The sequence below is a fragment of the Chaetodon auriga genome, chromosome 19 (assembly GCF_051107435.1).
Source record: "Chaetodon auriga isolate fChaAug3 chromosome 19, fChaAug3.hap1, whole genome shotgun sequence".
In the NCBI taxonomy this organism is placed as follows: Eukaryota; Metazoa; Chordata; class Actinopteri; order Chaetodontiformes; family Chaetodontidae; genus Chaetodon; species Chaetodon auriga.
In genome coordinates this window covers 18,339,498-18,359,388 of record NC_135092.1, presented here as the reverse complement: position 1 = coordinate 18,359,388, position 19,891 = coordinate 18,339,498, and the positions used below count along the sequence as shown (strand labels likewise).

At 42.8% G+C, this 19,891-nt stretch overlaps 1 protein-coding gene across 1 annotated transcript in view; it reads left to right on the top strand.

Moving 5' to 3' along the window:
- The first annotated feature begins 515 nt into the window (after window positions 1-515).
- The window catches only part of lamc3 (laminin, gamma 3), a 98,357-nt gene continuing 78,981 nt past the window's right edge, over window positions 516-19,891 (top strand). Inside the window, exons 1-2 of the mRNA XM_076757239.1 lie at window positions 516-903; window positions 8,913-9,217. Of these exons, the coding sequence (XP_076613354.1) occupies window positions 516-903; window positions 8,913-9,217 (693 nt within the window). The remainder of the gene's footprint in view (window positions 904-8,912; window positions 9,218-19,891) is intronic.

Here is a 19,891-nt window from a genome sequence, read left to right as displayed (position 1 = left end):
TTTATCACCACGTATCGATGATATTGTGTGTTCCTGTAAGGGGTGAATGCAGGTGCTTTGGTGCTCACTATCTCAATAGCCAGAGGTGTAACGTCACTGCTGCGTTATTTAAAAATATTACAGAATATGTACCTCCTGTCAAATGAGCATCTTTCACCCAAGTCTGGCTTGCATCTGAAGCTAGAGGTGGTGCGGTTCTGGGGTTGACCAGCAGGTGGAGAAGTTTTCATGGGCTTCTTCTACCCCCTCCAGCCCCCACCCCTGTCCCTCCTCTGCGAGTCTCCTGCTGCCCCTGATGAAAGGAGTTCCTGCACAAACTTCACTCCACTCCACAGAGGGAGAACATATGTTCAGAGAGACACCGAGAGTCAAACAAAGCTCTCAGTCTGGACTCCTTTTTTGGTGTTGGATTGCTTCTCAAGTCGGGGTCTTCATGCCTTTTTCAGGCGTCTTTGTGTCAGAGCATATGAATGTTTGTGTGTGAAGTGTGCATGTGATTGCAACAGCTTGCAGACATGGATGCATCCCTTGCTGTGAGCTCTCCTCTCCTGGCCCTGCTGCTCTCTCTTCATCTCCACTGCCGCCTCTTTGTCTGGGCCGCAATGGACTCCTGCTATGATGAGGAAGGCACCTCAAGCCGTTGCATGCCCAAGTTTGAGAACATTGCCTTCAATCGTACCGTGGTGGCATCAAATGTGTGCGGGTCTCCACCTGAGGACTACTGCATGCAGACCGGCTCCACGCGTTCCTGCCACCTCTGTGATGCGTCAGATCCAGACCTGAGCCACAACGCCAGCCTCCTGACAGACTTCCACAGGAATGAGGAGAACACGTGGTGGCAGAGCCAGTCCATGTATTATGGTATCCAGCACCCCAATTCTGTCAACCTCACCCTCCACCTGGGTAAGAGCACAGCAGCACATCCTCAGTTCAGTCTGACCCCAGAATTCTTTGGTTTGACTTTCCTCAACTTGCAGGAGGAGCAGGAGGGCGGAGGGATCTAGGTCAAGTATGCATGTGCTCACGGTTCACTTATGGTCTCTGCTCTTATAATGTTGTGCATAATGTCCTGCTTTATTTTAAAGTGCATGAAAGCTTTTGTGAGCTGCGTTTGTTGTGTCCAGAAATAGAATATGATTATCAGAAACAAATTAAATGCAGATGGTTTCCTGTGTTAAGAGGCTGGTAATGGGATTTCTTATTAGTTTTCTTCACACCATTTGACTTTAAGAGTCTTTTTCTTTTTTCATGTTCCTTTTCTGAGGAACAGACTCTCTTGACTTTGTGTACTGGCAGTCAGATGATGTGCAAATCTTTAACACAATCCAGCTGTGCTTAACAACACATGATTTGTATTATTCAGTCGCAGCTCTGAGCTGTCTTAATAAAAAACAGTTTTGGCTCAGACATGGCTCAGACTTGGTGTGTCTGTGAGTGCATAGCCACAAGGGCATGTCGGAGAATTTGGTTGGATTTAAAGTGGATGAGGAGGACACACAGTTGCGTCTGACATGCCTAGATAGCAACTGAGTGATGGCCCACGTTTGCTATTGTTCAGCCCGCGTACCGCCATGGAGTATTGGTGATGAACCTGAATCTGGCTGTCAAAATACAATCACCACCGCGCTGATGAGGCCAGGGTTAGGGTTAGCACGGCCTTCACAGAAACATGTCGCTTAAAATCCACATTCTCACAGTATATCACATGACAAATCAGACATGTTTTACAACAAACTGAAGCCATTTAATACATTAACAGAAATTCCAGGTAATAAGCAGCTGATAACCTGCAGAAAAGCCCCATGTTTGGCAGGAAGAAGACAATGATAAGGAAGGAGAACTGAAGTTAGCCATCCACTTACATAAAACACATTTGGAATTCAAAAGATACACTTACTTTTCAGGGAGGTAACTTCCATTAACCCCCCGCCCAGAGTCATTTCTGCACAGCCAGGAACTTGGTCAGCAGGTCCACCGTCACTTGAAATTATGCAAATTTTCCCTTCATGAAAGTTTTCATAAAACTCTTTAAGAGAATTCCCACAGAAATGTATTTTAAGCTAAATTTAGCTTTGGCATTTTTGAAATGTGGTCAGACTCAGTTAACGCCGCTACTGTCAAAACTTATTTGCAACCAAAAAATTATGGCTAAACATCTAAACAGCTTGCCATGGCTGCATAAGATTAAAGCAGCAACATATGGATTAGGCAGCATAACGTCTCAGAAAAAATGTACCAACTGAGAGAGCTGTGTTTGCCTGCAGTTGTTTTAATTGATGCAACTCATGATGCTTTAGAAAGCACACGTGCACTGTTGAATAAATTAAGATTTGGATGATGCAAGTGCATGAGAAGGAGAGTGTTATGATTTGGGGGAAAGAAGTGAATTCTTAACTGAACTATCTTTTGGCATTTTGTGAAAGGAGCCAAACTCTTTAAAACAGATTATTGTTGTTCGCACAAATTATGCAAGCATCATGTTTCTCCAGCGCTAAGTGGATTACTTCACAGCACTTCAGTCTGGATGCTTTTCTCTTGTTTGACACTTGAAAAGCTTGACAAACAGTTACTTATGTGCAAGCAAACCATCTGGGTCAACTGTCTTTCAGTCAGGATGAGGGTGGATCTAAGATGGGTAACAACTTGGTTACAGTAAGCTCAGGTAAGATGGCTTTGGGTTGTGGTTCGGTAAAATGTGATAACCATCAAGTTAATTAATGAAACTTCCTTAATTGATTCAATTTGTGCTGGACTTGGAATGGAACCTGAGTTTTCAGGATTACCTCCTTCACGCACTCTTTTCCTTTGGGAAAATGCATTCGACTCACTTTTTGTACACTGTGTGCATATTTGCATTTGAAGACATTCCTCATTTCACAAAATTTTATGAGACCAGCTTGAGCCATTAGCATCATTATCCCATTACCATGCTGTGGAAAACTGCTGAAAGAAGTAACAGACCACATTTGTCACTTTAACTGAATTAAACTGTGGCGATTAATGTTACAAAGCATTAATACAAATCTTTGTATGAAATTACCTTTCCAGCTTCCATTTATTTCTGGAGCTGTGTTTGAACGTGTGTGTAGGTGTGTGTGCGCGTAGGTGTATTACTCACATTGTGTGGAGACATAAATCTGTTAACACGGTCACACTGTGGGGACTCACCTTCCCCGTGGCGACAAAATGCAAGTCAACATAGTGAAAATCATTTAATTTTAGGTTGAAGACTTGGGTTAAGGGTAGAGTAAGGTTTGGTTTAGGATAGCTTAGGGTGAGGGTGAGAGTTAGGCCATGAATGTAAGTCAATGAATGGCAATTAATGTAAGTCTATGTTATGTCTGTGTGAATAGTGTGAATGTGTGTCTGTGTCTGTAAGGGTCTCAGCAAGTACACAGGAAATCTAAAGAATACTTTTATTATTGAACTAAATATATATATATATGATTAATGTGCCACAGGCAGGGTGCTAACAAGCCATCAAACCCAAAACAAAATGACTTTCAAAGCCAGCAATTACTCCTTGATTTAATTGGGAAATATGCTTAAATGAGAAGAGCAGTACCATTCTTTGTCTGTCCATTGAATGTGAAGCTTTTTTGCTTAGTTTAGCATAAAGGCTGGAAACAAGGGGACACGGGAAGCCTAGCATTACCTGTAAAGCTCACGAATTAATATGATATATCTGCTTTGTTTAATACATTGTCTCCTGAAGTCTCGACACCATCATACGGTTGTCAGGTAACCTTCCAGCTGAGAGTCACTGCTGCTGACCGAGACAGAGTCTTTTTGTCTGGATTTAACAGGCAGTAGTGATTGGTAAATTCACGGTCAATGCACGTCAAACTCTTGACAAAAAAGCACATTTCCAAAAATATTTTTAACAATTCCTACATCTTGAAAAATAAATTAAACTCTGCCTGTATTCAAAAGAAAGCTGAGCCAAGTTTTTGACAAACGTTCACCCACAGTATAGCAGTAATAAAATTCATGCGCTAAATAGTTCAGGTAATCCATCACACAATATCTTCACAAACTGGAGGAAAACTTAAATTTTCCCATAGGTGTGAATGTGAGTGAGAATCTGTTACCCTTCGTTAGAATGGTGATCTGTCTGGGTTGTGCCCTCATTTTCTCCAGTGTGTGCTTGTGCAGACACCAGCCTTCACTGCTCTGTGCAGGATGAGTGCGTAGAAATGGGCGCAGAGGTGGATATCCATGATTTCTTTAGCTACGACTAGTAAGAGTACAAGACACAGGTACAAGAGTACAAGACATAGTCTCATATACAGACAAATTTTAGACTTGAATGTTTAATTAGGCTGATTTACTGTGTGCTCTTTGTAATACTTGGACTGAATTTCCTCACTGTGGGACCAATAGAGTCTTATCTTATCTTATCTTATCTTATCTTATCTTATCTTATCTTATCTTATCTTATCTTACAGCTTGTCTAAGTTTGAGTAACTTCCTGATGAATTATAGGTAAAAGGGTTTCAAAGCTGGCGTTAGGTGTATGGATATTGTTAAGGATAACCTTCAACCTGCAATAACTGTTTTGGCCACTTGGTGGCAGTGGAAAAAAAACTAGACGCAGAACTAGACGCAACTTGAATCAGTTAGTTAGCAAACAGTTGCCTATTGATGTACTTCCAGCAGCTATAGGACAACCTTAGCAGTCACTTAGAGTCGTGACTCTGGCTACCTAAGAAATGTAAGTCCAACATTTACTCTCCTTTTAGCTCTGTTTTGGGACTGCCAACAACTGTTGAGGGAAATATCTGGCGCATTAGCTGCTAAATGCTAGCGTTACACCACGATAAGCAGCTAGCCGCTAGCTCAGGCTGTCTGCCGTTTAAGAAGCACACAGCGAGTTTTTATGGCGTTTAGCTTGACCTGCTGACCAGAAACGACGTGGCGGGGGTTGAAAGTTGTCTGTTTCCACTTGAAAGATTGTAGAAAGCACAGCAGAGGGGAACTTGAGAGTCAAGTGACAATTCTGTGGGTTTGTCGCTGCCAGTTATTCAGCCTGTTGCATTATGAAAATATTGATTACAGTCGCGTCAGCTAGAATTATCTTCTCTGTGTGTTTGGACTCTCCGCAATCAGTCAGCGAAGATCTGTTCAAAACTAGACATTTTCTTGACAGGTCAGATTTCCTCCCTCCTCCTCTGTAGGTGGAGAGGTGGGCGCCACCCCCCCATCAAAAAGCCCTGCTTCAAAGAACAAGAGACAGGGACAAAACATGATGACAGGAGCTGGAAATGTCAGCGCTTTGACCGTGGAGGAACTGTTACATCACGTGCTCTGAAAGCAAGAAGTGCCTCCGTCAAATGGACAGTATTGATTTTCAATATCAAGTAGAAGTCTGGCTGTGTTTCGAGGCTTTGTTGTTTATAATCTCCGGCTATTTCCTTTCCAAAGGTGCCGATGCTGCTGCTGCTGCAGAGGCATGCTCCGTGTTGTCTGGAGGGTTTGTTATTCTTCAAACAATCCCAACACCCACGAGTCTGTCTCCAACAGACTAAATTGACCTTTGCCCCTCTGTGCACATCTCCCAAACATGTGTTTTTCTATATCAGATGCCTTTGGATTATTCTAGCGTTCTTAAAAGACGGGACTGTATTTTCATAATGCAAAGTTTTACATAACTGGAGACTTGTAAATTTTGCATGTGTGGCGTCTTTTTGTTCCATATGAAAGCTCGGCGATCCATCTGGGCTGCTGGTGGGGGGCGTCCTCGACATTACTGTTTTCTTTTGCCTCTCCAAACAAAACAAGCTCTGTCTGAAGGAAAAGCAGGCAAATGCTGGGATGATAAACACAGCAGTAGGATGTAGGGGCACATGCTGCAGCCAGGTCAGAGCGGGTCTGCGGAAGAGCAGAAAGAAACGGGGGAGTCGGGCTGCTTCAAGGGGAGTAAACAAAACATAATGAGGAAGAAGAGGAGGAGAGGGGGAAAAAAAGAAAATGCTCAGCGGTTTGCTGGTAAGGAATTGGGGTCAGGTTTTTCCCACAAGAGACACACATTCGAACATGGATGTCTGCAGCTGGTTCTCATTCAGAGCCGTCAAAGAAAACCAACATCCTGTCTCAGATGTAAAACAATTATAAAAGTCTGCCGCAGTTGGCGAGACGCTCTCACAGCCAGATTATTGGCGCGCATGTGAGACACAGTTCCCTTCTTCCATTCGGTCTCATTTGTAAACTTGGAGAGTCAGCGTGAATAGAAGATAAATCCACTCATCTGTGTATTTGCTGATCACAAAAATCTCAGCTTGGAGTAAATAGATTGTAAATATTGAGTCTTCAGCACTTGTAGTGAGTTTAGTCTCAGTCTGGGCAGACCGGGGCAGCTGTGTTACGTTGACACGAATGACTCAGAGCAGGTCAGACGCTGTACTTACGCAGCTCCCAGCCTGTCCTCTTTAAATAGTCCAAATAGGCATTTTAATGGTGTGTCTGTCCTCAACATGAACAGCTGTGGCTGGATTTGTGATGCCACACGATTCTGGATCAGCCCTTTAAAGTCACACCGGGGTTTTTTACCGGGTTTCTGAGCTCGCCTTTATTCCAGTGATGGAAGTTGTTCGGTGAACAAGGACAGGCTTCTGCTTCAGACTGTTCTGTCCGATCTGTGTTTTACAAAGTGTTCCCAAGCCCGTGCAGTAGTATTCTTTGTACAGTCATGTGTTTTGGTTAACCTCGTCTCATCCTCGCTTGTGTACAACATGCCTGGTCCACACATACACAGGTATTTTTCAAAACACAGCTTTTTCTATGCATTTTAGCCTTTAGACCTCAAATAGCTTATTTTCAGGCCTCTGATTGGCCGCCTGTCCTTTTTGTATGCTCTGCACGAAGGAGGGAAAATCCTGTTTAAAAAAAAAAATACCTGTGTACATGTGAGCTGGGCATGAGCCTTTCCAGGATGCCCCTTTCATACCCAGTCATGATACTCTCACCTGTTAGCAATGAGCCTTTTACCTGTGGAATGACCCAAACAGGTGTTTTTGGAGCGTTCCATAGTCTTCAGTTGCTCCTGTCTGATATTTACAAAAATCAGTGAAGCTGATGAGGTCAAACATTGAATATATTGTTGTCCTCTTTTCAGTTGAGTGTTTCTCAGTAAGGATTAGCAAATTATTTACAGTCTGTTTTGTTTATGTTTTACACATCAACCCAAGTTTTTTGGACTCGGGATTGGATAAAGTACGAGCTCCGGATGGAGGGTGAATCACGACTCATTTAACATTATGCATAAAAACCGACGAATATCGTTTGCAATTAGTCTGCGCTTCATCACAGGGGATAAACAACAAATGTTTCATCTTCTGCCTCCCTGTAGTCCCCACAGGGCTCAGCTCACCTCATGCAGGGAGTAAATGAAAGCTAAATGATCTTAGTTCTCCTAAAGGAAAGATACCATTAGAGATTGCTGCAGAGACAAGAGACAGAGATGCCTAGTTCTGACTTGGCAGAGGGACGCAACAGATGTCATTATGCCTGTACCAGTGGATGGCATCTCTCTATGAATGTGCAGAGCGGCTGAGACTTAGCATCTAATGATGTAGAAAAATATCCCCATGAGTGCGATGAAGAGGCCTGTTAAGAGAGCTTCTCCGTGTTACTTCTCACTCTGGTCTCCATGTGACTTCAGTTTGCGTCTGCCCAGTTAATCCCCCATAAAGCTGCACAACATTTGGCAGATCCTCAATGTGCATTCATATTCAGGAAGTGTAACTCTGCAAGTGTCCCAGATATGTCTCCAAGATTATTGTTTGAAGTGTCCACACTGAGTAAACAATGGAGGGAAGTGACACCGCTCAATCATCTTCCCTGTTGTCGGCTTTCTCACAAAACCAAATAAGTACAACGAATAAGTTGTAAATTAATGACTTCCACACTCCAGCGTTCCTCTCAGGAAGCGTTCTGAAAAAAAAAGCGTGTATTAATTCAAGCCATCTGAGCACATGCAAAAAAGACGCCCAGATGCATTCCTTCCTAACTTTTTCGTCTCGTTTTATTAAACCTGTACCTGAGAGACTCATCCCTGCGCTTATTATGCACCTTCAGAAATTACTTTTCAGACATTTTCTCAGTTACAATGCAACACCAATTACGGTGCGACCTAGTCAAATCTGCTAAATCCCCCAACACCAACTCAAATGGAAATCTGGGTGTATCTCAGAGATGCAGAGATTGAGCTCTGAAACTCGTTTTCCTTTTTCACAGATTGAAGTGGAATCGCTGCTTTAGGGGGGAACACAAAGTCTCTTTTTCTCTGTTTCTCCCCATCCCCCCGAATGGCTGCTCTACCACTTATACTTCACCTCAGTGTTTCATTCACTCAGTGACATGTTTAATTCTCTGCCATCCTCATCCCCCCATGACGCTCATTAGTGTTTTGCATGTTCGACCAATCGCTTCTCTATTGATCACGTCTGTTGCTTTCCCGTCGCACCTGAAATGTTGCATCAGACCAGAACCAGTCGTTCGACAATGCAAGCACTTTTTACACTCATTGCACTATTCTGTCCTACAGTCAATATAACAAAAAAAATACGTTTTTGTCTCTTTCCCTCTGACCTATGTCTCACTTCTGGGGCCCATTATGATCTGGATAATGAGAAAATAATCCTGGGTATTCTTCTACTCCTGCAGGAATGACATTCATTTACCCTGCGTGGAGGCACAGGAAATTAAGCCTATCCCCCATTGTTTTCCTTCTTTCTATAATGCAATTATGTGCATTCTTTTTCTCTTTGCTCCTGGGCCCTAAACTATCACCCCACAGTATTTGTCTCTTACATAACCACCCCTGATCTAGCCGTGTAGTTTCAATGGAACTAGTTCTAACAGCAGTTCTTTCAACGACTCCATTCAATGCTAATCATACTTATTTTCCACAGGGAAGGCGTTTGAGATAACCTACATACGACTGAAATTCTACACCAGCCGGCCGGAGAGCTTCGCAATCTATAAGCGCACGGAGCAAGATGGGCCCTGGGTGCCCTACCAGTATTACAGCGCGTCTTGTAAGAAGACCTATAGGAAGGATACTAAGGCTTTCATTCGCCCAGGAGATGACGAGAGGGCTGCTCTGTGTACAGATGAGTTCAGCGATATCTCTCCCCTCACCGGAGGAAACGTGGCTTTCTCCACCCTGGAGGGACGGCCCAGTGCGTACAACTTTGACCAAAGCGTGGTGTTGCAGGTGAGGCCATATTTCATTGTGTATTCTGTATAAGTGTTAGGCCTGTGATTTTTCTGACAACTTGTGAACGAGGAACGTGTCTCAGTTTGACAATGCGGACAACTTTCTTCATGAAAGGGTTATTATTTACTACTAGACACAGCGTTGTTCTCGTCACACAGATTGCATGATGTAACAGTGCCATGATGCTCCTGGGTACCTCGAGCGTAGACTGGATCATCAAACACTTTCAATCAACACTTTTACACAAACAAACAAACAGCAGCTGCACACATATACACACATGCCTTCAAGTCTTTTTTTGAAAGCTTGCTGAAGGGAGTCTAATGTTATGTTTAGCTCTGATTAGCATTGATGAAGCTGTGAGAGGGCTGCGCTGAATTAATGGCAGCCTCTTGAGAGGGAGCCTGGGAGGGGTGGGCACAGTAAAGTGTGGCTAAAAATGAGTAAATAAAGCACTTAATGCAGCCTCTCCCTTTGACGGAGCTGTGAGTACGCATCCGTGCATCTGTCCGTGCATGTGCTCTGCATTGCTTCTCCAGTGGAAAACTTTTAGAGGCTTCAGTCGTTATTCATTACTGAGGATCTTAGCAGTCGTGTGTGTTAAATCATAAGGGGAAATTCTGTGCAACACTATTTCCAGCTGTCAGAATTGTTTCTGTAACTTGTAATGGACCAAAATGTACAGTGAGAGAATAACACCATGGCTTCTAAACAGATGAAACGTGTACATGAGGCCTGAAATATGTAGTAGATCTGGAAATGAATTGTCCTGCTCCAAACAGAGGTGGTGCTGGAATCAGGCAAATCTCTGTCCACACTGGCAGTTTGTGCTGAACACGGCTATCCGGCAGATTCTCAATCAGATGCAGAAATCTGCAGCAACATTTATGGTGAGATAGTTGCTGATATTGGATTTTCTTTGGTTCAAGCCTAAAATCGGCCTGTTCAGACAGAATGTGAATTTCAGAAGCAGTGTGATTGCACACAAAGTCGGTGGAAAAGTCACCCGGGTCGGCACGAATTGATTGAGTCGGATCTGCCCGAGCTGAAAATGTTTCAAATGAATTTGCTTCACGAATGTACGGAGATGAGAGGAAAATGCAGAGAGACTGGAGGGCGATGAGAGAAAGACCTGGAGCTTCTGGCGAGTTCTGAGGTCAATCAGAGGCTAAGCTCAACGCAAACACACGAGTAAAAACACGCTTTGCTTTCTGTCTGGATGTACCATATGGCCTCATCACCCGACCACATGTCTGAGAAATGATATTTACACGTTACTGATTTGCCAAATACATTCCGAAGGAAAGGTAATTGCTATCTGGATTAGAGAAGGAACTTGCCGCCTTCTTGTGCCACACCAACCCTTTTGGGATGTGGTTAGGAAGGATGGAGGGCTTACAGAGTGCCAGACTTAGTATCTGACAACACAGATGGGGTTTGCATCCTGAGTCCTGCATGTGATTAGGTTTAAGCAACAAAGGCTTGTTGGGTGAGGTTAGAGGAAATATCATGGTTTCAGTTAACTATTGATCAAGTAAAGACATGCTGTTATCCCATGACTGCCTGCGTGTTGAGTGAACTGTTGCCATGTTGCCATCACTAAAAACAGAGTAATAATACAGGAAAGCTATGAAAATGACCCCAGCAGGAGCACCACGAATACACCTCATTGAAACTCTAAAGTAGTGTTTCTTATTAAAAGTCCCACCCCCTCCCCCATAACTGGATTCACAGGAAGTGGACAACATACACGCAGGCCTCCCACTCTTTGTTTGCATCCAGCGTTTTGCTGCACTGCCCCTTACGCTGTGTGCATGTTGCTATTTTTACTCGCTGTCTCTACAACAACAGTGGAGAAAAATCCTGCCATGTAGGGGACATACATCTTCAATAATAATCTCCCAGGACTGTATGCCGCACTGATCAGTCCACACTCATTGCCCCTTCTGCTACGAGCAAAACGCTCCTCAAGACACTGATAATGATAACACGTTCTTCTGTTCGACCTTTCTCCTGAAATGTGAGGAAAACGTGTGGAAAAGACTTCTGGCAATGCGAGACTACCACCTCTCTAAAGGGAGCTGTCCTCCTCCACATCATTAAATAAGAAGAGTAAGGGTGTCTTTATGTGGAGGATTTGCAGTGTAACCCTGCATAACCATAACCCGCTCCCGAAGAAAGAAGCCATCTTCCAAAATGTAATAAAGTAACGATGAGGGAATTTTTGGAGGATGTGTGTTGCTCAGCCTGACAGTATATTTGCAGTTTACTGTATATAACTGTTATAAATCAATTTAAAGATGATTTAGCTCTAGCAACCGAATCCCAGCATTTCTCTCAGCGCACTCTTGATGTTTTGAAACTCGGCTGTGAAATATGGTGTGCTTCAAATCTCCGAATGCAGCATTCAGTGGAAAGCTGCTGAAGCAAACTGGAGCCTGACTCTAAGCTGAGAAATTGCTTTTTGTCCTCCAACGCTGGTGTATTTGAATATTTCTTCAGTCATTCCCTTCAACAAATTATATTTGCTTTGTGAATTAAAGCTGTAACATCTACAGGTTAGATTTGAAATAGATGACGACGTGAAGAATAAACACACCTTCAGTTTTACAGAAATACATATGCTGATTCTAATAGTTTGCAGTTGATGAGGATGTTTAATTTGCACTCTTGAACCCCCCCTAAGATGTGTGAATTTCAACGTGAAAAACAATTCAGTGCAGCTAAGAAACCCTCTGGACCACATATGGTATCTCTGTCTGCACACATACCTTAACTCCACCCCCCTCTCACCCTGACACGCATGCCTTCTGTGCCGGATGCTGTCTCCTCATAACTTAACCCCCTCTCATCAACCGCTTTGAACGTGTGACATCTCTGCAGCCTCCCACAGAGTAGAAAGAGGCTTGCCTTCCTCAAGAGTGATCCCATTTTAAACAGGGAAAAGATGGAGGACAGACAGAAGTGGTGAAGTTGCATCAGCTCTCGAGCATTCGCTAAGCTTCACTGAGCAGCAGGATAAAGACGTTTTCTCCTCATCTCTGCTATGTGCGTCTACAACAAGTGAACATAGAAATGTGCATTTCATTTCTATTGGATTAGCTTGGTGTTGCTTTGGGTTGGGCGCATTGTGTGGCGGGCTGCTGTCGGTAAGGCGACACACAGCTGCATGAAAGAGGAATCTGCATGCAGGATTTGACTCCTGAGATGAAAGTCCAGAAATGCAAGTCCATCAGTCTTGCCAGGACGATGAAGAAGAGGAGAGTGAATAATAAAAACACGTCTGTGGCTTAGCAGTAGCCACTTAACCCACAGACAAAGAAAAATACCTCTCTGGAAGTTTCCACAGGCACAAGGACCTGGTAGTGGTATTTCTTTTTTCTTTTTCTTTTTTTTTTTCTTTTATTAGCATGAGAGCAGTTTTAAAATGCTAACAAGAAAAGGTAGCTGCAGCCTGGTTTTCTAGTTCAGAGATTATTTAACTGTCCTTTTCTGATTAATCCCTTCACCCTCTACCACTGTGCTATTTTGGCCTCTCTATCTATCTGTTATATAATTCTGGACTCTGGCAAGATGGGACAATAGTGAGATGAAGTCTAGGTTTGTAGGACATACAGGATTGAGCCTGCTCTCCTTAAATTTCGTGAAGTAAGCATTATGTTTTCAGTCGGAAATATAGGCTCCATGCACGAACAGAGCGAGAAATACTTCTTCTCACCATGAAAGGATTATGTGGGATTAAGGAATTAAGGGACTAAGGATTATACGAAGGAGGCATGGGTAGAAACAGGTAGTTTGAGAGTCAACAATAGCGTGATAGGAAGAAAAAAGCATCAGGGCGGTGGACACTTGCCTTAATCTCTAATGACCAGGGTTCAGTTACAAGTCACGGAAGAAGAAGAAAAGAGTGTTTTACCTTTTACTTTTTCACTAAATTTTACTTGCATTTTTTTTTTCTTTTGGTCAGAAATCTTGCCCCAGCCGAGGCCGAGTTGCCTATTAACCCCAACTTTAAGTGAAATTGGGCTGGGCACATTGTGTGGCAAGCTGTGAGCGAGCAAACGGACAAACAGCTCCACTGTTTGTTCATTTTTCCACCTTTCCACAGGCAAAATGTTCAATTTGTGCTGCTGTCACATAATTCAGTGGAGGTGGCATATAATTCGTGTGTGTCCACAACACGTTGAATTCATCCAATTACATTCTGTACACAGGAAGGTGTGAAACAAGAGAAGGACATTTTTAGTTTTAGGCATCTTGAGCAGTTAAACAGTCTCATCATGAGGTTAAATCACTTTGTGAGTTGCTGGGCTTTTTGTGGTTTGTCACGAAATTTGATTTACACATTCATGTCGCATTTAGGATGAATTGTAAAAACTTCAGTGAATTTTTCTTCTAGCGCCATCATCAGGTCAAAGGTCTAATACTCAACCTGCAACATTCCCATCATCCTCACCTGTTCTTTTGTTTAGTGCCAGTTACCTAATGTTAGCATGCTAACATGCTAATCTAACACTAAACATGATAAATATTATACCTGCTTAAATTTGCAGTCTTGAGGATCTTAGTCCTGGTTGATTTGGCAACACCTGTAGTTATTGTAGTAACAGCAACTGCGGTTTATACTAAAGCTCCCAGAATTCTGGAGGCAGCAAAACAAATTATTGTGGTATTGCTAAAGAACAAAGGCAATAATTGGCCTTTTTCCAGCATTCTTTGAGAACCTGTGAACTGATTTTATGCTGCACACTGCATGAGTCTGCAGACAGCAGGCCACAGTGGAGCTGAAAGGAGTTTGTTACCTTGCCGAGAAGTTGAAGTTGGTTTGCAGCCTGTCGCCCACAGCTCTTCATCTAACAGCTCACTGTGGCTGCTCCTTCTCGTTCCATTACTCCTGCAATATTTCACACCGATCCGCCATCAAAAAATTGCCTAAAATGACCAATGTCTTGTTTTGTAGACGCATTTTTGAGGAGCCATTGAATTGCTCAGCTCACGTGGTTCATGCTTTTCATGGGAAGCTGCAGCAGCAGGAGATGTTCAGTTAGCATTAGCAGTAATTTAACGCAGATTTTTTTTCTGAAAATGATGAATCCAATATATAAATATTGCAATTTGCAATCGATGGGCCACAGGCTCAATGACATCAGCCTGTAAGCATGATGATGTTAGCATTTAGCTCAAAGCATCACTATGTCTACATACAGCCTTGTGCATGGGACAGACAGACCAGAAAAATAACTGAGAGACATTGAAGCTGTAGTGAAGGGTGAAATGTTGCTGGTATGACTATCAACAGATCATTTTCACTGTCTGTCTTTGCTGAGAAGCGGCGTAGCAAAGTCTGGCTGTAGACTCTGTAGACTTACTGCAGTCAGGGTTGCACTGACCCTGCAAATATTTTGAAGAACTCCATGGGGATATTGTTCATGTTGAAACCAACACTGAACTTTTGACTGGACAGTTGAATTTACGACTCTGTCTGTAAGCCTATACTTGGGCTTGCCTAGCATATGATGGAGCAAAAAACACACATTCAAAAAAAAAAAAAAATCCCTCTCAATCATCACTTATGACCCAAGCGCGTGGCAGTGTCTGTGTCCGTGTCCCTCACTGTATTTTGTTATTGTGCTGTGCTCTGGACGTTTCTGGGCAGTTGACATGTAGCCCCCTGCTAATTACAGTTTGCAGCTTGTGAGGGAGAAATCCATAAAAACGTAGCAACCAGTTTCCAGATTGTAAGCATGCATCGCTGCACCGGCATGTTTACGAACCGCAGCCGAGCAATCTGTCTCATTCCGCCTTCAAAACCTGTTGAACCTTGGATAGACTTCAGTGACTTCAGATAAGACTTTTCAGTGGATCTAAAAACACGTCCCTTATTGAAACACACCACCTCTTCTTGTTCTGGCAGAGGAGCATTGGTGTTCCAGTAAACACCCCTATGACTCAGTCTATTGAACTGGCCTTGTTTTTTACACTTCAAAGGACTCACCCAAAGAGTCTTCACTCGGTTTGTTTATCTGGGAGAGTTTGATTCCCAGATGTGTCCATCCGCAGCTCCAGCTCATCCCTGTCTCTCCTTGTCCAGGTCAGCAGCATCACAGCTTTCACTCTGAATGGGGAAAAGCAACAGGTGCTTTTGATTTTCGTGTCTGTTCCTCAGTTGACGTATCTGTGATCACTCCTGCTGTTCTGTGTATGTGGGACCACTGTGACCAGCTAGATGGAAAAATCAATCAATTAATGCATTAGTCAGTGTGAGGGGAAAGCTCAACAGTATTCAGCCTTGTCAAAAAAAATAACCAGTTTGCACATACATGTCAGTCAGAAGCTAATTCAATCCTCTTCTATAGGCATTAGTTCTTTGAAAGACTTAATTTTGCATTAATCATCGTGTTATTTTTTTCTCTCCCAAGACATCACATCTTTCCTGAGGTAAAGTTTTAAATGTGATTACATAAATTACTACCATAAAGTGTTGAATAATTTATTTTCTGCGCACAAAGTAATTAAGATCACTATCAAAAAGTCCCTTTCAGATTTCATATATTCAGATGTGAAAAGTGCTGCTACACATAAAATAATTATGTGGAGAAAAAAAAAATAATTCTTCAACATCAGGGAAATTATATTACTGGTACATGAAGAAATGCACGATTGCATCAATCCTTGATGTGTGTACTGTAACAGATTTAAAGGCCCAGTGTGTAGGGTTTAGTGGCATCTAGTGGTGAGGCTGCAGATTGCAACCAACTCGCGACAGTGGCTGCGAAAGGCACTCTCCAGAGCCAGTGTTTGGTTTGTCCATTCTGGGCTCCTGTAGAAACATGGCGGTACAACATGGCGGACTCAGTGGAAGAGGACCTGCTCCCTGAGTAGATATAAAGAACTCATTCCAAGGCAGGGGTGGAAAACTTTTTCCTTCGTGAACCGAGCTTTTTATACTTTCTGTGAGTAGTTTTTCTATATTTCTCAGAGATTAACATTAATATTTCTGTTTATTTTTGTTGAATACACATTATTTGGTGTGGTGAAATGAGTTGCTATCTCTGCAGGTGTGCAGCTTTCATTTCAACAACTTAAGTGTTTTGGTGCTCCTGTTGATTGCCGTTAATGTACAAAAATACACAACCTGTGTGTTTCCTTGTTTCCTAGTCAGTCTATGACTTTTTTCTTGTCTCAGTATGGAAAACATCTTGAATACGCTTTCATAACAACAGGGGATATTGTAATTTCTCTTAACCTGTTGAACCTCTGGATGTTTCTGTTTTCATGGTGAGGCGACATAAAGCCAGACGTAAGGGAGGGTGTGTGATCGGTGTGGAAGCCTTAGTTACATTAAAACCTAATGGTGTTGCTGGCTGTACTTCAGTATGCTTTGGATGACATCGACCCACTGATTATAAAGCTGTGAGGGATCAATATAAGCCAAGAATACATAGATTGGATGGCAAACCTCTCCACAGACCCGTCAAACACCCTCTCTCCTCCACTCCACCTCCTTCTCCCTCTGCCTTTCTCTTAAACAACAAGATGAGAAGACCCGTAATTGACTGTGATCTGTGTCCCATTAGAATAAAAAGGCGGATCAATTGCACCATTTCTTTCATTAAATCTCTCATTCCCCCTCCGTTTTAAAGGTTGATGGGACAGATGGGTGTAGTGAGCAAAGACAAAAACACATCAGCCATCCTCTTTGATGCAAAAACAGAGCTGCTGGATTGCGAGAGAGTAGTCTTTTCCGCGCAGTGAATCATCAAAAAAGATGGTGAGGCACGCTCTTCTTTAATGGTGACGGACTGGTTCCCGCTTGAGCTACAAATACAAGAAAAATAAGAAATAGGCAACTCAATACAAGGGTCAGGATTGAGGGCAGCACGCAAAAATGTAATTCCCACCACAGCGCTATTTATTGAATGTAAGACAAAGAACGCATAAAAGAAGGGAGGAGAGGGCAGCAGGGAGAGGAACAAATGCAAGAGTGTGATAGCGCCTTGTTTTTCTCTCTGTAGTGCAAATAGCGAATACTTTATTTTTCTAGGATAATCATGTCAGTATCAATACAGCTTTCCAGGCAGTCCTGGGTACATGTATTAGAAACAGTTGAAACAGATCAAACAGTTGGTGGTCTGTTGATCGAATGTACTGGTGTCCAGACTTTCGTCTCCGTTTGAAAGCCCGCAGGCGAGTTTGCTCCCTTGTAGTTCTGTCCAGCTGATTCCAGATAGTGTCATCTTCATACCGCAGGCTGCTCTGGGATGCAGCGTTTTTAGCTGCAGGGATTCCCTGCAGGTGCCACCTCTCCAGAGTCTTTGCTGTGAACATTAGGGGCCTGGTGGGGAGGCAGCACCTAAACAATTCTGTCAGGTATGGGGGGCCAGTGTGACACAGATTTAAAGACCACTGTCAGTACAGTTACTTTAATTCTATCCACTATGTTGTCAGTACCAGCTGTTTGCAGACTTTTTCCTGTAGCATCACCAGCAGGTCAAAGATCCACTTCTTAACATCTAGATGGCATAAAGTGTAATACAAGCATTAGCACTTCTATGACTTTCTCTAGTGCTGCCATTCATTCAGCCTCAGCTGTACTTAGTGTTAATGAGACTTAGCGAGCGTTAGCCCGCTAACCAGCTCAACTGGTAAATATAACCTGCTCTACATCAGCACGTTAACATTGTCATTGTCAACATGTTAGTATGCTGATGCCAGTGTTTAGCTCAACGCCCTGCCGTGCCTAAGTACAGCCTCACAGAGCCGCTAGCATGGCTGTGGACTCTTAGCTGCGTTAAATATGTAACTCGACGAAAACACAGCATGATACTTATGTAACCGTCTCTATAGTTTCTCTAAATCCTGTTATTATGTTTGAACACATATCAAGTGCACATCTGTTGCAATCTATGAGTCTGGCAATCTTGCTTAATAGCACTTTGGCAGCAATCATGCTCCCTGAAGAAGTCCTCATCTTCAGATGCCTCTTCATTAAGTCAAACCCTCTGTGAGTATGATTATATGGCCATATACTGGTGGTGTTGGCTAACTGGGAGGTTTTTGGTTTTTGCTTGGCTAATGAGACGTGGGGGGAAAAAATGGAGGCTGAGTGTCATCTTTTTAGGACCTTTATGAACCACGTGCTGACCTCAACTTTTCACTGTTATCTGTTGACCTTTTCTCATGTCGCATTGAGATAAACAAGCTGGAGGGCAGCTAATTATATCCTGCAGTTAGATGTCTCGGATGGAACTCTTTAACTCCCCAGAGTGCAAACCTTGACGAGCTCATGTGCGAGCAGAAGAGAAAATTGGAAAAATTCAGCACTGTGATTGTAATCACCAGCTAGCCTCAGTGAATACACATCCATGAAACAAGCCTCAGTCTCTGAACTTGTGAATGCCGTTGCTCAGGCAGAATGTGTTTTTCATAAAGTTGATGTAATCAGAGTAAATCCCCCGAGCAGCTTTTTTCAGTGTTGTTTGTAGCAATATTGCATTTCTATAGACATGAGCAGTGATCCAGCTAATGCAGTAAAATCAAACCCCGGAGGTACAAAGGAGGCCATAGCATAACATATTTTGTCCGTCTGACTGACAGTGTTTTTATGCCAGACCATCACAGCGCTTCGACCGGTTTACGAGGGCTGCATTTTAAATTCAACATCAGCATCAATGAATAGTCTTGAGTAAGTCGTGGTGTGTAGATGCACATACAGTATATTAAATCTGGGCTGTAAAAAGGCCCCCTCTCTCATAAACATGTTTTCTAAATGCTTCAGTAGCAGGTAATAGTGTAGGTGGATCACTTAAGGAATTTTTAATCATAGGAATCACATTTCTCAAGTGTCTTTTCATGCAGGGATGTGACGGTTGGGCATTTGTGTCAGGGGTTAAAACCGCAGTCTCTCGACAGAGCATAAAATGGTTCCTGTTCCTCTCCGTGGCATGTCAGTGTGCCATTCTCTCTGCATATGGCTCATAGAGAGCCATGCATATTTCATGAGACTTAAAACAGGAATTGCATCCTGCCTGTTTTATTAGCATTTTAATCCCTTTGCAGATTCGCCGGTTGTGCCTGAGTCTGAGGAGCACGTAGTTTCAATAGACACTTCACACGCTTCATCTGCAGCTTTTAAAAAATATCTTCTTGTCATATTGAGAGGTTACAGCAAAATTACATTGAAAAAAAAAGGAATGACAGTTAAGTGCACAGGTGTTTTTGTCATGTATATGTCATCTGCATAAATATAGTGTTCTGTGTTATAGCGGCGATCTAATGCGCTGTTTTTTTCATTTGCTAAATTATCTTTATTGGAATAAACAACACTCACCTCGTAACACGCCATTTAGATGTTTTCTGCAAACTAATGGCTTACTTCAAAGGGGGGGCTCTGTTGTCAAGTTTGTAAAGCTCTCTTTTTTTTTCAATAATCACGCAGAAGATGAAAGCTGCTGCATGAATTCAAATTTAATTTGTTCAGTCATCTATTAAAACTGGTTGTCTGTCTCCCCTGCCACCAGTCCATCCTCTCTCTCTCCCCCTCTCGCTCTCTCTCCAGAAAGCTGTGTGGCAAATTGGGAGCTCCAGCACTGAATGACAATGAGTAAAAGGGGAAAAATACATATTGAGGGCACAGTGAACTTAAGCAATTAAATTAAAAAGTTATTAACT